General features: G+C 43.6%; 1 protein-coding gene across 7 annotated transcripts in view; it reads left to right on the top strand.

Annotated features, from left to right (window-relative positions):
- Positions 1–17,259, top strand: part of NTNG1 (netrin G1) — a 623,318-nt gene that overhangs the window by 376,415 nt on the left and 229,644 nt on the right. For all 7 annotated transcript variants that reach the window (XM_073571673.1, XM_073571675.1, XM_073571677.1 and 4 more), the window contains one exon: positions 12,317–12,489. In XM_073571673.1, the coding sequence (XP_073427774.1) occupies positions 12,317–12,489 (173 nt within the window). The remainder of the gene's footprint in view (positions 1–12,316; positions 12,490–17,259) is intronic.

Raw genomic sequence — 17,259 nt, 5'->3', positions numbered from 1 at the left:
CATTAGGTTTAGAGCTGCTCCCGAATCCACAAAAGCCTTGGCGGAAAATGTGGACAGGGAGCAGATCAGAGTAATAGCCAGAAGAAACTTAGGTTGAACACCACCAACAGAAAATGTGTGTGCAAAGCGTTTCTCGCGTTTAGGACAGACAGAAATAATATGCGAGGCATCTCCACAGAAAAAACACAACTTATTACGCCTTCTGAACTCCTGACGCTGCTCTCTGGAAAAAACTCTATCACATTGCATAGGTTCAGACATCTGTTCAACAGGTGGCAACACCTCTCGTGCAGCTCTGCGTTCGCGTAAACGCCCATCAACCTGAATGGCTAAAGACATAGAATCATCAAGACCAGAGGGAACAGGAAATCCCACCATAGTATCTTTTATGGCTTCTGACAACCCCTTCCGAAAGAGAGCAGCCAAGGCATTATCATTCCAGGCAGTAAGTACTGCCCACTTTTGGAATTTTTGACAGTACAATTCTGCAGAATCACGACCCTGGTTCAATTCCAGCAGGGTCTTTTCAGCCTGATCAATGGCATTAGGTTCGTCATACAACAACCCCAAGGCCTGAAAAAATGCGTTCACATTAGTCAGAATAGGATCATCTGGTTTCAAAGAAAACGCCCAATCCTGGGGATCGCCACGCAGCAAAGAGATGACAATTTTAACCTGCTGCACGGAGCTCCCTGACGAGTTAGGCTTGAAGGCAAAAAATAATTTACAATTATTTTTGAAATTCAAAAATTTAGACCGATCCCCAAAAAATACATCAGGTGTAGGAATCTTTGGTTCAGCAGCATGTGAATGAGCAAGGTAGGCGGAAATTCCCTGCACTTCCGCAGCGAGCTGCTCCACACGATCAGACAATTGCTTTATCTCCATTGAGAGAAAAAAAAATTCCCCCTACGGCCTCAGAGATATAGAGGAAAAAAATATACACACTTTTTTTTTTTATACAATTCTTTCCTGCTATTGAGTACCCTAGAATCTGCGGTATGGCGGGTGACCCTGTTATGATTGAGTCACCGTAGGAGGCAAAAATAGAAATGCTAGCTAAGTCCAGAAAACCAGAGAAGTTGGCAGCTATCGGATTGCAGACCCCTGAACCTATCAACACAACTAGCAGTAGCCGTGGGGGGCTCCTATGATGCCCTAGGCCCCTCGATCACAGCCGGAGGACTACATAGCCTAAAGACAGAAAGGGAAATCTAAACTGCCCCAGAGCAGACCCCAAAGCAAAAGGCAGCCCCCCACATATAATGACGGTGAAGCAAGAAGAAAGAACAAAACACAGACAGAAAGATAGACTGAGCAAAGATGGGGCCCACGCTAGCTTAGATAGTAAAGGACAGGAAGGCTCCTGTCTGCAATCCGTGAAAAACCCTATGAAAATAAGAGCCAACAAACTGACAGTAAAAAAGGCCCTGAAGACGCTAGGCTTCAAAAAAGCTATGTCAGTACTCAGGAATATTCTGAAGACAGAGCAACAGGCAAAAGGAGATTTAGCTCACCCCAGCAGGGAATGGCAGAATCCAGAAAAGCAAGGAAAACAAAACACTAATGCAAAAAGGCAAAGCAGAAATCTTAGCTTTAGATGAGCAGGAATCAGACTGGTTTCCTAGAAGTCCACAGAGAAATCACCCGCAGGCCAGAAGGGCGTCGGCAGCCTTATATCCAGTCATTAACTCCACTCAGCCAGTCATCATCATCAGCCCCAGGTGTTTGACAATCAGGCTCACTACCTTTCTTCACCAGAAGAGGGAGTTCCTCGGGCCTCAGTAGTGAAGGGGAAAATGAACTCACAACAGCCCACCCTGTAGTTTTGATTATGGCACTACATAGATAGGGCTATAGGAGAAAAATTAGTTAGGATTTCGAACTACCCATTTACAGATTTTCTGTGATGAAATCCAGAGCGAATAAAAAACAAAAGCCATACCATACATACATGACCTTGTCCTCACATTTCACTTACTGTAAAGATGAAATTCACAGCAAGATTTGTCAGATATGGAAAATAAGCTAACTATCCAGATTCAAAGTAGATTTTCATTTGGAAATATTCTTAAATCTTCTTTGTTAGATATTTCACAGATCTGATCCCAAAAGCAGTAAAGGTGTCAATAAGTTGGCATACAGCCAGTTTACAAGTCAAAAATATATTCGCTTGTTTTTTTCCACCCATTTGCAAAATTAAAATATTCCACTATCCTAAAATAAAGATCCATTTATGTACTTGACAAATGAACAGATTGTATTTTTCACAAATTTACGTACTGTACCGCATTTGCAAATCCAGATGTGCGGCATAAGCTCCCGAAGAGCCGGCTAGAATCAAATCCCATTGCCAGGTGCTGTATAGCCTAAGATAAGCCTGTTTATTCTTCATCTGTATGGAAGAAAATATCTGCAATATATCTAGTGTTACTTCTAGCATAAAAACTAAAACATCCAGAAACAAACATAACTGTTGTAGGAATATTTTTGTGACATATTTCCAAATACACTGACGTCAACCCTGTGGTCTTTTCTGAGACCAGCAATTTCAGATCGCAAAATTGTAGTTGCTGATCTGCCAAGATTGTCTTTGTTAGATTTCCCAGTGGTTCCTATACAGCCATGTGACGCTCACCCCTGTCCTTTTAATCTTGAGCTCTGAAAATTTAACACAGAATAACAAGAAGGTGAAAATGTGTTTAAACTCAGAACATATGGCAAGTCATTAAAAATGTATCAGCGGTTCTCCAGTGACTGCCTACTCCATGGCGGCCTTTGCTTTGCATAGCATTAGCCAAATAGGTTACCCATTGTGTTTTTGGAATAACAGGAGCAGCGATAGCTTGTAATGCTCCTGATAGAGGATACAGGAAAGATATATATCTTTGTACTGTGCCTGATGAAGAGACCTGAGTAGTCTCGAAAGCTCGCAATTTGTTTCCATCTTTTCAGTTAGCCATTAAAAGGCATCAACCACTGAGGACTCTCAAATCTAAATATTTTTCCTAATGGTGGAAAAAGTTTTTATTTTACTCATAGAATAAACTGTTCAAATAATGTGCGGTCATAGAATAGATGTTCTGTCAAAGATTAGTAACCCAATTTGAGCATATGGACCTTATAGAAAGGGGTCCTCAAATGCGGAACCACCTTTATCAGCCAGATCAGAGAGTATCTGCATGAGAGCAGCTACCATTCTGGCAGGTAAAAGGGGTTGTCTACTACTCAAACAACTCTCTGATTCCCCATGTTTCTCCCCATTTTGTAATAACACTTATTCTCTTCTCTGGTGTTATGTCATGCAATCCCTGAGGTCAATCAACACTAACTTCACTCACCCTGCCTTTGGACAAATCTCATTCATCTGAAAGAAGTGAGAGAGTAACAATTCTCGCTTCCTCTGGATGTATGTGACTTGTCCAAATACGGAAAGAGTAAAGTCAATACTTATTAGCTGCAGGGATCGCGTGACATTGTTATGCCGGGAGAGCCAGTGCCAACACTGCTGGAATGGTGCTGGCACGGAAGGTGAGCTTAAATGTTATTATTTTACAAGGAGGAAACATAGGGTTTGAGAAGGGGTTGTCCAAGTAGTGGACAACCCCTTTAATGCTGTCATTGAAGTATATAAATGGCTATCGGGTAATGGTAGTATGCATTCCAGGGATGCAGGTAGTGACTGGATTCTGTAAGAAGTGGTCTCATCAGAGTCAAACTGCCATTATGTTATTATGTTTTCATCACAATACAAGATTGTAGGTTACATATTTTGGTTCTGATTGTCCTAGGCTGAATCTTTTTTTACCTTTATGTTTCTGTGCCCGTCATTCTCCTTGAATAATGCTAATATTCTATCTTTTTTATACAATCCAGTTGTAAATGTTTGTTATTCCTTATATGTAGCTTACCAGGCACTGAAAAGACCCTTTCCACCCACTGTCATTGCTTCTGTTTCCCCACCCTCAATTCCTCACTTGCTGTTCCTCGTCCCCCAACCTCAATTCATAATTTGCTGTCCTCCACCCTCAATTCATTTACTGTCCCCTTCCGCATCCTCAATTTGTCATTTGCTCTCCACACCCCCAATTCATCATTATGTGCACACCCCACCTCAATGCATCATCATTGCTTGTGTTAGGCGTCGGGTTCCGGGCGCTGCACAGAGGGAATCCCGAGCCTTGCCGTCAACGGTCTCCCATTCTTCTTCGGCCACAATGACGCATGCTCAGCAGACTCCTCGATCCCGGCGTTCTGCTCACACCAGCAGTGTGGGCTCGGCTACTGCTGCCACCTCTGGTCCAGTTATGACAATGCAGCCTGGCCAGCAGCAAAAGACTCCAGAGTCTAAGTCTTTCCGTCGCTCCACTGAGCATGCTCATGGGACGGTCTCCCATTGGGGATCGGGAGTCACATGCTCAGGTCCTTCTCCAGTTCTGATTGTACCATCAGGGGGATCAGGAAGGTCCCGGAAGGACACAGGTATAAAAGGTTTGCATGGCCGCCCCGCCATGCGCTATGATAGACTCTGAGGCTATAGTGCTTAGTGTATGTGTGATGATGGATGAATGAGCTTGGTGACTGACGCATTATAATTTCCCCCTCCTAGGATATTACGTATGAGTTAGGGTTAGGAATCAGAGTCAGCACCGTAGCTCTGACACTGCTTAGCGCCGCAGTGTGTCTCATCATCCACTAGCGCCCTGGGCATCGGCCAGTATAGGCCTCCTAGACTACTACTACCGCAGCGTCCACCAGAGCAGCACCATGCGCCATATGTGCGCTTTCCAGCACCGTTGACAGGCTGGTTAGTGGCGTTCGTCAGGGCGGACATTGCACCCACTCCAAGCGGTGGTTCACATTACCGTGACTTGTGACATTAACAGGTTGCGGTTGTTCGCCGGCTGGCGCGAACTACGTGAAGTAACGGAGTTCGTTCCTGCTAACACCGGGTTAGTGGTTACCCACCAATGTCCAGCTTTCTCCTACACGCCTTCTCCTCATTGTTTAGCTGCAGTTGGTCACCTCTGCACGGTGGGCCCCGGGCTGCGAACGCACCTCATGTATTATTCTATCTTTATTATTTGGTGCGTTCTGCCAGCCCGTAACAGCTTGTCTCCCATCACTCATCCTTAGTACATCATCATCTGCTGCTGGGTCACCCCTGTCAATGAATCATTTGCTGTCTCCCATTCCCCACCCTCAATGCATAACCATTTGCTGTCCCTCATCCTCCACCCTCAATTAATCATCATTTGCTCCCCTCACACACATTTAATTCATTTTATTTAAATTTTATCTCTCATACAATCCCCTGAAGCTGCACTTCTGGATTGATATCCTCGTCGCGTGCATGCCGTTGACTATGTGATAACATCTTCGCATTGGCGCCATCAAAAGCGCATCACAAAATAGGCTGAGGGAGTTCCCGTGGAGCTGCATGGCCAGTGGCCATTCTGTTTTTAGGGCTTTGGAGCTCCAGGAAAGCTACCAGGGCAGAGACGTGCCCTGGGGCCTAGTGAGCAGAAGCAAAAGGCAGTAATACCCTGATGGCGGCCTGTTGTGAACACTTTTGACCTGACTTCTGAGTTTGGGCTCCCTCTGGTGGTTGCTGCTGGTAATGGAGCTGGTCTGGCTGACAGAAGTCAATCACCTGAGGAGGATGATTGGAGGTCAGGTGTTACAGACTGGAGAGATTTAAGTGAGCAACCTTCCCTCAGTTGTTGCCAGTGATTTGGTTTTCTTCCTGAGCATTTTGGAAGTCTGCTTGCCTCCTGCCTTGTCCTGCATCTTTTAGATAAGTTACTTGTCTGCTTGAATCTTTTGCATTTGAACCATTTTTTGCTTTTCTCTGATTTCTGCTTTGCTGATGTGAGTTCAGCCTTGTTCCCTACTGGGACATGTGCTGGACTCTGTTTCATATGCCACAGCTCATGTCAGTCTTTTCAGTATTGTTAATCCCCTGTTGTATCAGTATCTTTTGTTTTGCGTCCAGTTCACACCAGAGTTCTGATTTAGTGGGGGAGAGGTCGTGGGGCCTCAGTATTTTTTGCATATCAGACGTGTTGGATTTTTTTTAGGGTGTTTTGTGTGATTGCAGACAGTATCCTTTCCTGTCCTGTTCTATCTAGACAGTTTGGGCTCCATCATTTGCATACTCTATTTTGTTGCCTGTGTTTTGTGCCTCATCTTGTCTCACCCACAAAATATGTTTTCGGGGGCTATCTATTCCTTTGGGGTTCTACTCCGGGGCAGTTTAGCTTTCCCTTTTCTCTCTTTTGGCTTAGTTAATTCTTTGGCTGTACCGAGGCGTCTAGGGCATCATAGGTACGTCCCACGGCTAATTCTAGTTGTGTTGTCAGTTTAGGGGTCTGCAATCCTCTAAGTTACCAACCTCTCTGGTTATCTGGTTGCCTAACTTAATTCCCTGCTATCCTCCACGGTTACCTAATAATAACAGCGGCCCTGATGGATGGTATTAGTGTTGTCTGTTCTTATTCTCCATACTCTACAGTATGCTGTTTCACAAGCGCTTTTATATGACCTCTTCTTTCCTGAACCAAATGCTTTCTTTCCACACATCTCATTTAATGCATTATATTATTTATGTGTGAACGAATTCATGAATGGGTATGAAGGGTGCACTTTGCCAGAACTAAAAGAATGTATTTATGAGTTCATACTACAAATACAGTACCGTAAGGTCAGGGATAGCCCAGATAAGTTATCCTGGGGGTCAGTCGGGCTAATGTGTATGGAACAGCTGCATTTTTTTTATATATAGCACAATTTACAGTTATACTAATACAGATTTTCGTTACTTTCCTCCAATTCTCAATGGCTCATCATCATGGAAAACTCCAACCAATTTAAATTGAAAGATGATGTCACCAAAGATAATATTCCCAACCAGTGGTAAATGATACTAGGGTCATGTCAAGACAAAACTTTTTAGGGAAGATTAGGAACATTGTCTTGGTAGTAGATTCAGGATTGAGCCCAAATTAAATTTAAAGAATTTATTTTTAATCAGAAAATGATCTATAGTTTAAAATCAGGTTTTTGTGTTAGGCTACTTTCACACATCCGGTGTGTGGGGTCCGGCGGAGTACGGCGAAAAGCCGGGCCGCCGGATCCGGCCTGCAGCCGTGACACCGGATGTGTGTGCGGCGAGACGATACGGCTCGGACATTATTAAAGGAGCCGCAGGACGAGGTGGACAGAGGCAGCCAATGAGACAGCTGCTGAAAGGGAGGTGAGGGGAGGAGATAGGAGAGGGGAGGGGAGGAGAGGGGAGGGGAGGAGAGGGGAGGGGGGTGGAGAGTGAGAGAGAGACATGGGGTGTTAACACTTAGTGTCCAGGCAAGAGAATCTCTCTCTTGCCGGGCACTTGTGGGGTTAACCCCACAGAGAGATCTCTCTCTCTCACCCAGACACTGTGAGTGTTAACCCCACAAGTGCCCGGCGAGAGAGATCTCTCACAAGTGTCCGGGTGACAGAGAGAGATCTCTCTCTCTCTCGCCGGGCACTTGTGGGGTTAACATTCACAGAGTCCGGGCATGCGCTGTGGAAAAAGCCGGTCCGGCGCTGACAAAAAACGTTGCAGGGAACGTTTTTTGCAGATGCCGGACGGCTAATTTATGCCGTGTCCGGCAACAACCGGACACGACGCATAACCATCCAGCACAATGCGGCGCCCATGAAAGCTTATGGGACAAAACCGGATCCGGTGCTGGATCCGGTTATTAAAAATTTCGCCGCATCGTGCCGGATGACAAAAACCGGATGTGTGAAAGAGGCCTTATATGGATTTTTTAAAAAAATGTTTGCAATGTTTTGTTTTTTCTCATAACATGATCTTCATTAAAAATAAAATAAGTAATCTTCAATTTTCACTCTAGAGCTTTTCTAGGTTCTTACTTCCTGTCCTTTGATTTAAATTTTTCAATAGTTTCCAATGATTGATAAAACCCTTTTTGGTATCTGATAACAATGGATCCATTAATCTTAACAAGTGATATCTTAGCTGATCCTGCTCACTTTTCTTCACAAGATCTTTGCACATTCTCATTAGAAGCTTTAATACTAAAGATAGGGTCAGAGTCCACTCATTGCAGCTAATTTATATGTGCATTGCCTAAAATTACAGTAAAAGTCTAAAAAACCCTAGTGGCCACCGTGAAAATTGCAAGAATTCTCATTTTTATTTTGAATAAAGATTGTGGTATAAGAAATAACAAGACATTTTTAAGGATAAATTTAACTCAAAAATGTGATTTAAACAATAAGTAATTTTTTAAGGACCCACATCACTGGGTAAAGGAGGCTAGGAGCGTCGTTTAGGACCTTCACTATTAACCCAAACAGCTACTCTATAAAGCTTTAATTTCTAATTTTCTGGAGGAAGGACAGCCTATCGATTACAGCTGATTGGCGATAGTCCCATCTGTGGGATAACCTATTACATTCATTGATCCTTTTTAGCCCATGTCTGATTCGTGCTGCTTGTAGTTAAGGCAGTATGCATCTCATGATAGGAACCCTTTAATAATCATTCTATGCTGCCAACCAGTGAAAAACTTGAATACTATGTTAAAAAATAAATGCGGATATGAATTGTTATCACTTATTATGTGTTAATTGTCAATTTTCTAGCATTTCAGTTGACTTCCAACACCCACAGATTTGCTATCATTGAATACACTGTGTGATTAAAATCCTCATTGATGCTCGCAAACTGCTTGTCGGTAGAAGCCATTTTTGAACTGAACCTGAGTTTACACAATAGCTGATTGGCTCTCAACCCTTTTTCATGGGACGCTGCAGAAATGATTGATTGTTGATTTATCATACAAGCTTTTAGTCCTCCATGCAGTTTATATAATGTTAACTTATCGTGTGTAGGTGAATGTGTAGCCAAAAAAATGATTTTTTTTTTGGCCAGATTAGGGATCAGTATTACCCAACAAAAAACATTTTGCTCTTTTGTTAACTGATTGCTGCTAAGTTTACACCAAACAATGATCAAGAACAAAAGTCTTTAGGACTGGTCTCTCACATGATGAAAGGGAATCTGTCAGCAAGGTTTTGCTATAGAGACCCTGATTCCAACGATGTGTCACTTACTGGGCTGTGTTTTGCTGTTTCAGTATAATCAGTGTTTTATGAGATGAGCTTATCACTACAGGACAACTGTTCTTGTGCCTCCTAGTCCAACCCTGCCTCCAGCACTGATAAGCAGCTTTCTGCCAATATACAATGCATGCAGGAAGCTGCCAATCAGTGATCTGGGTGGAGTTATACACAGCTCAGTATTCAGAGCTCTGCTATACCTGTGTTGCGCCCCTGAGGGTTCGGTCGCCACAGAGGTACTGCACCTCATCCAGAGGTGTGGTATCCCACCCTCAGGTAAGGAGGGATCACCACCCAGGACTCCTAACACTGCACTCAACACACACACTAGCTAGTCTGGGCACCTGGGCGTACCCTTCGGGAGGATGGCCTCATCCCAGACTGGCTAGGAAAGGGTGTTGGGGAGTTAGTGTGGAAGGTAGGTAGAGTGGGAGGAGCTTAGGTAGTGGAGTGATAGTTGGGCATCCAATCAGGGAGAGTGAGGTGACAGTTGGTGGGAGGAGCTAGTCCTGAGGTAAAGAGATCCTTCCAGAGAGTAGTCAGTCGGTGACAGGACCAGCGAGAGAGCAGGATTGCTGTAGAGGACTGTGGGTGGAAAAGAGAGAAACATCTTCATGCTCCTGGACTGGGAAGGAGGGGTCCTAGGGGCATGGGTAGTGCGACTGGCCATGCGTGGTGCCCACATCCTAGAAGGGAAGGACCAGGCCAGAGCGAGGGAGCCAGCCCCTGAAGCTAGTGGAGGACTACAGGACTCAGCTAGGAAGCCGGAGGCTGAGGTAACTTTAAGTGCCTCAGCCACAAGCACCCTCCAAAAGGCAGCGGTATGAGTAACAGACCTCGGGGCCTGACCCACGTTGCCTGAGGAGATCCGTGGTTGCCAACTTCGGGCACTACTTGTGAAGGCGCAGGGCAGGGAAAGTAAGGAGAATTCAGCGCAGAGACATGGCCTTGAGAGAGACACAAGGAGGAGTCCTGAAAGGTGTACCCAATCTGCCTGGGAGTTTGCCGGACCCCTCCCTCAGAGGACGCAGCGCTAAGTGGACCAACGTGTACACGAAACTTGTGAGTAAAAACCCAGAAACTGCACCCAACCGTGTCCTTTGAGTTATTTTACAACTGCCTGCCTCACACTGCAAACACTACCATCAGTCACTGGCTCAACTGCCCTGGGACACAGCTCTACCCATGGAGAGCTTCACCATCTTAGCTGCTAAATCATCATCCCAGAGGGTCTACATTGCAGCGTTGGCTATCCTAGCCGAGTACCACAGGTGGTGTCACGATTCCCCTTTTCCTAATTCATTTTCCTACCATCTTCCCCTTCATCTGAACTTCCATCATCTACACTGGACACCCAGGGCCACGGACCGGGTCACTAGCACCACCGTGACACACTTCCCCTGTAAAAGAGCCTGACCGGCCCGATAGCGAGTACCCCCGGACCTGCGGGGCGTTTCACCTGCAGCAAACACAACTGTGGTTTTATCATAACTGCTGCACCCAGTAAACTAATTGACACATCACTGGAATTAGGGTCTTTGTCCCTACCTCATACTGCTGTTAGGTTAAATAGGGAAAACCTGGTGACAATGTTTTCTTTAACATGGGATCTTTAGGCTGGCAATTTAAAGGGTAACTAGCTAGACTTTCAAGTAAGTTTTCAGAATAAGTTCTTGCGTGTACATGAGTAATAACACAATTTATATTAATTGCAGAAAACATTTTTCACCAGTTTACCCTTCTGCAGGATGTATCTCTAATTTGCATTTGACTCTGAGCTAGTGGTTGTGCACTAGCTGCCATTATGTCTCCCATGCACAACACACACACAAAAAGGGATTTCTGCTCTTGTTTCCTTAATGAACATACAGTCAGAAGAAGCGGAGGCATGGATACAATTTCACCGTAGTGTTGCAGTTAATTCTGTTGTGGCATCAGCTAATATATTTGCTAGAAGGCTGCAGCACCATACTTTTCTGGACTTGGGTCTGCTGCCCCTCTCTTTCTCCACTCCTCCTCAATGCACCCTCTAACCTGACTATAACTAACTATACTGGCTTTCTATCTTCACCTGAGGAAGACAGATTAGAGCTTTTTTTTCAGAGTGATAGGGGTGGTAGAAGTGGCTCATAAGTGGAGAAAGACATAGCTTTCTCTGTTATTATAATATTTCTAATAAGTTCCTTATATTTATTTATAATATTGATGTATGCAATGTTTGCTGAAAGCATATTGTTCATTTTTACTTGAAGTAACCAAACATTTTTTATCAGCTGAATTTTTTCTCAAGACAGTAAAGTGATTATAAACCTTGTGTGTCAGTACATTTAAAGGGAATCTGTCACCCCATTTTTCGAGTATCAGCTGCTGGCACCACCATCAGGGGTTTATCTACAGTATTCTATAATGCTGTAGATAAGCCCCCGATGAAATCTGAAAGATAAGAAAAATGAGTTATATTATACTCACCCAGGGGCGGTCCGGGTCCGGTTATGGTCCGATGGGTGTCGCTGTCCGGTCCGGCGCCTCCCATCTTCTAACGGTGACGTCCTCTTCTTTGCTGCCTGTCGTGGCTTCTGCGCAGGCGCACTGCTCTGCCCTGTTGAGGGCAGAGCAGAGTCCTGCAGTGCGCAGGTGCCGGACCTCTCCCAGCGCCTGCGCACTGCAGGACTCTGCTCTGCCCTCAACAGGATAGTGGTCCGGCGCCTGCGCACTGCAGTTTTCTACTCTGCCCTCAACAGGGCAGAGCAGTGCACCTGCACAGGAGCCACGACAGGCAGCAAAGAAGAGGACGTCACCGTTAGAAGATGGGAGGCGCCGGACCGGACAGCGACACCCGTCGGGCCAAAACCGGACCCGGACCGCCCCTGGGTGAGTATAATATAACTCATTTTTCTTATCTTTCAGATTTCATCTGGGGCTTATCTACAGCATTACAGAATGCTGTAGATTAGCACCTGATAGCGGTGCCGGCAGCTGATAGTCAAAAAATGGGTGACAGATTCCCTTTAACAATGCTCTCAAATCTTCATTTCCAGGTCTACCCATTGTGTTTTGATTTGCTTCTATCTGACAACACAGAAGTTCAATTTATCTTTCTGTTTTTCAATGTTTAAAAATGCAAATATTTCTAAGGATCCTCTGAATTATTAATAGAATGCTCTCTTGTTTTTGTCTTCTCTAGGTGTAAGTGTAACCTCCATGCCAACAGCTGTACTTTCACAAACAATCGTCTTTTCTGTGACTGTGAACACAACACCACCGGACAGGACTGCGAACGGTGTAAGAAGAACTTCCAGGGACAAGCATGGAGCCCTGGCTCCTATCTTACAATTCCTAAGGGTACTGCCAATATCTGTGAGTATATTTGCCATTACCTCGATTGTAGATAAGTTGAAGTGTTCGTCTGAAAGCAAAGGTGATTGTCTTACCGAATGTCTATTTTTAGTGCCTTGCAAAAGTATTCGGCCCCCTTGAACTTTTCAACCTTTTCCCACATATCATGCTTCAAACATAAAGATACCAAATATAAATTTTTGGTGAAGAATCAACAACAAGTGGGACACAATTGTGAAGTTGAACAAAATTAATTGGTTATTTTAAATTTTTGTGGAAATTCAAAAACTGAAAAGTGGGGTGTGCAATATTATTCGGCCCCTTTAACGTAATACTTTGTTGCACCACCTTTTGCTGCGATTACAGCTGCAAGTCGCTTGGGGTATGTCTCTATCAGTTTTGTACATCGAGAGACTGAAATTCTTGCCCATTCTTCCTTGGTAAACCGCTTGAGCTCAGTGAGGTTTAATGGAGATCGTTTGTGAACAGCAGTTTTCAGCTCTTTTCACAGGTTCTCGATTGGATTCAGGTCTGGACTTTGACTTGGCCATTCTAACACCTGGAAACGTTTATTTGTGAACCATTCCATTGTAGATTTTGCTTTATGTTTGGGATCATTGTCTTGTTGAAAGACAAATCTCCGTCCCAGTCTCGGGTCTTTTGCAGACTCCAACAGGTTTTCTTCAAGAATGGTCCTGTATTTGGCCCCATCCATCTTCCCATCAATTTTAACCATCTTCCCTGTACCTGGTGAAGAAAAGCAGGCCCAAACCATGATGCTGCCACCACCATGTTTGACAGTGGGGATGGTGTGTTCAGGGTGATGAGCTGTGTTGCTTTTACACCAAACATATCTTTTAGCATTGTTGCCAAAAAGTTCGATTTTGGTTTCATCTTACCAGAGCACCTTCTTCCACATGTTTGGTGTGTCTCCCAGGTGGCTTATTGCAACTTTAAATGACACTTTGCATGGATATCTTTGAAAAATGGCTTTCTTCTTGCCACTCTTTCATAAAGGCCAGATTTGTGCAGTGTACGACTGATTGTTGTCCTATGGACAGACTGTCCCACCTCAGCTGTGGATCTCTGCAGTACGTGCAGAGTGATCATGGGCCTCTTGGCTGCATCTCTGATCAGTCTTCTCCTTGTTTGAGATGAAAGTTTAGCAGGACGGCCGGGTCTTGGTAGATTTGCAGTGGTATGATACTCCTTCCATTTCAATATGATCGCTTGCACAGTGCTCCTTGGGATGTTTAAAGTTTTGGAAATCATTTTCTATCCAATTCCGGCTTTAAACTTCTCCACAACAGTATCACAGACCTGCCTGTTGTGTTCCTTGGTCTTCATGATGCTCTCTGTGCATCAAACAGAACCCTGAGACTATCACAGAGCAGGTACATTTATACGGAGACTTGATTACACACAGGTGGATTATATTTATCATCATTAGTCATTTAGGACAACATTGGATCATTCAGAGATCCACAATGAACTTCTGGAGTGAGTTTGCGGCACTGAAAGTAAAGGGGCTGAATAATATTGCACGCCCCACTTTTCAGTTTTTGAATTTCCACAAAAATGTAAAATAACCAATAAATTTCGTTCAACTTCACAATTGTGTTCCACTTGTTGATTCTTCACCAAAAATTTACATTTGGTATCTTTATGTTTGAAGCATGATATGTGGGAAAAGGTTGAAAAGTTCCAATGGGCTGAATACTTTCACAAGGCAATGTATTTAATCCAATGATCGAATCACTTTTCTAATATACGTCAGTTCAAAATTTCCTACCTTTCCCTCTCTACTCTAACTTCATGTCTGCTTTCTTTTTCTTAACAAGTCCCTGCTCTACTGAGCATGTGCCGGTTGTCAGTTCCAAAGCATGCTTAGTATGTGCCTCCTGTTCTATATTCCTCTGAATGTGCTCTCCCTCAGTGGCTCTAAAGAGAAGTGACCAGCTGGCATGATAGCACACTGTGCACATTGAAAAGGAGAGAAGGCAGCAAACAGGGAGAACAAAAACCAGCTCATCTCCCAAAACAAATGTCACTGATGATCAGGGCGTTGATGTCTGTTTCAGGGGCTGCTCTGATCTCTGTTTTTCTTTCTTGCAAACTTCTCTCTTTTTCAGTTCTCACTGATATTGCACTCACTTGGGGTCTCATCACTCTTCTTTTGAGATAGTGGGAGACTGCAAAGTAACTGCACATTCAAATGAACATAGAGCAGGAAGTGCATCCTGAGCATACGTCGGAATTGACAACTGGCGTATGTTCATTAGAGCAGAGACTAGCTCAGCCCCTGAAATGAATGTCTCTGATGACAACTTGTTTCAGGGTGGGAACAGCAGCTGTGGCGTGGACTGCAGCCCCATCCCCATTGAAGTCCCGTTTAAGTATCCCAACATGCACTATGGATTCTAAAATGAAATATCATCAGACGGTAAAAGAAACCAGGAATTAAATATAAATAAAATATATAGGAAATGGGTAGGGAATTTTTGATTGAAGTTTATAGAGAGATGGTTAGTTAAATTGATTTAAATCTCCTGCTCCAGATGAATTACATAACATGGTACTGAAAGAGATAGCAGAGGAAATTGCAGAACCACTAGTGAGAATCTTTGAAAATTCCGGGAGAACAGGAAAAGTCCAAGAAGAATGGAGAAGGGAAAATATTCTCACTATCTTTAAAAAAGGAAAGAAGATGGAGCCAGGAGATTACAGGGCAGTGAGCCTTACTTCTATACCAGGAAAGCTCTTTGAACAAATTATTAAACATCATTTAATGATTGCACACCCAACTTGAAGAGTGTTTCAAGTGGGGTACCACAAGGCTCTGTCTTGGACCAGTGTTGTTCAACATTTTTTATAAAATATCTAGATAAGGGAGCAAAAGGTAAACTAGTCATATCTGTAGACAATGCAAAGCTAGGAAGGATAGCCAACTTTAGAGAAGACAGAGAAAGGATTCAGAAGGATCTGGCTAAGCTTGAACAATGGGCAGCAGCTAATAGAATGTTGTTTAACAGGGAGAAATGCAATATTCTACATCTGGGCAAGAAAAAAAAATGACATCTACAAAATGGGAGGAATAGAACTAAGCAACAGCATGTGTGAAAAAAAGACTTTGGTATACTAATAGATCACAGACTGCAGGCAGATAAAACCATGGAGCAAGTACAGATGATGATCGTTTCGCGCTTACATTGCGCTTCAACAGGTCATATGTAGGACAAAGCTCACAACATATTTAAAAGCAACCATTGCCCTTGTCCCACCCACCAAACATCAGGTGACAGCATTTCATTAATTATGAACAAGTGGAAAGCAAAAAAAAAAAAATTGCAAAAGACAGACTTTTAAAAAGACAAATAAAAAAAATCACAAAAACACAGCCATGTCGATTTTATCATTGAAACCTGATGGACCTTAAGCACGAGTCCGAATAATCCATCTAGCCTCCTTTCTTAATAATAATTTATTTAGGTCCCCTCCTTGTGCAGGCATTTTAACGGTTTCAATCCCTGCGAACCGTAAAACTTCAGGATTACCTGCATGTTTTTTTCTTATATGTTCAATTAATCTCGGGACCCCTTTACCTTAGGTGATGGAGTTAAAGTGCTCACGGAAACGTACAAATAAGGGACGAATAGTCTTTCCAATATAGTGAAAACCGCATGGGCAAAAAACAATGTTTACACTGTAGTTTGTGCTGCATGTTATAAAATCTTGGACTAATAGATGCAAATTTGGGATGTTTTTATTTTTTATTATTGTATGACAGTATAAATGTAAGCATGCATGAAAGCATGCTAAGGGCACACAGTATTGCGCTCAGCAGAATCATGTGAAGTTCAGTGCTCATTCAGCCAGACAGTTCAAGCATTCGTGGGTTCAGCTCTATGGTTATGTATGAAATCTACCTCTAGTTTAGGCTTAGTTGAAAGACAAATCTGTGATCTATACTTTCTATGATGCTGACTTACTGACAGCAATGCAAATAACAATTATTGAGCAGAGACAAGCGGATCGTTCAACAGAGGATAGTTCGTAGTAAAATTTTCTGAAATTTTTACTTTTACTCAAAGTTAAAAACAATGAGATTCGATTTGTGGTTCGCAAAAAAAATTTGCCCAGCATCATCTCTCACACTGCTGAGGCATCAGAGAGCAGACTAATGTTTTCTTGAGTTTCCATGGGCTTCCCAATAATGAACTACAGCTATGACATCTAGTGGATTATCACAGCTTGTATAGTTGTCCATCACAGATCAGCAGTCCCCAGTGCAGCACCTTTTGTACAGTTGATTCATTTTCCATCTTCAGAGTCACTAGGTCTCTCCTGTAGAGTGTAAGCTCTTATGGTCAGCAGGGTCTGCTCTCTACTGTAGAGTGTAAGCTCTTATGGTCAGTGGGGTCCTCTCTCTCCTGTAGGGTGTAAGCTCTTATGGTCAGTGGGGTCCTCTCTCTCTCTTTCTCCTGTAGAGTGTAAGCTCATATGGTCAGCAGGGCCCTCTCTCTTGTAGAGTGTAAGTTTTTATGGTCAGCAGTGTCCTCTCTCTCTCTCCTGTAGAGTGTAAGTGCAACAGCCCTGGTATGGGACCATTCCGTTCACTGTTATCCACCCCCACGCAGTGTCCACAGCCAATTGAATAACCACAGACATCAGGTCTCGGGGATAACAGTTGCTTTACTTCAGCAGAACAGGGAGAAATAACATGGAGTAATGGTAACAGTTCATGTGGGGAATCCACGGCCAATACAGTTCAGGATTGGATTCTGACACAGA

The sequence above is a fragment of the Dendrobates tinctorius genome, unplaced genomic scaffold (assembly GCF_039654945.1).
Source record: "Dendrobates tinctorius isolate UK_male_01 unplaced genomic scaffold, ASM3965494v1 ptg000029l, whole genome shotgun sequence".
In the NCBI taxonomy this organism is placed as follows: Eukaryota; Metazoa; Chordata; class Amphibia; order Anura; family Dendrobatidae; genus Dendrobates; species Dendrobates tinctorius.
Note: the sequence above shows the minus strand (reverse complement) of the source record. Positions and strands in the feature narration are given on the sequence as shown.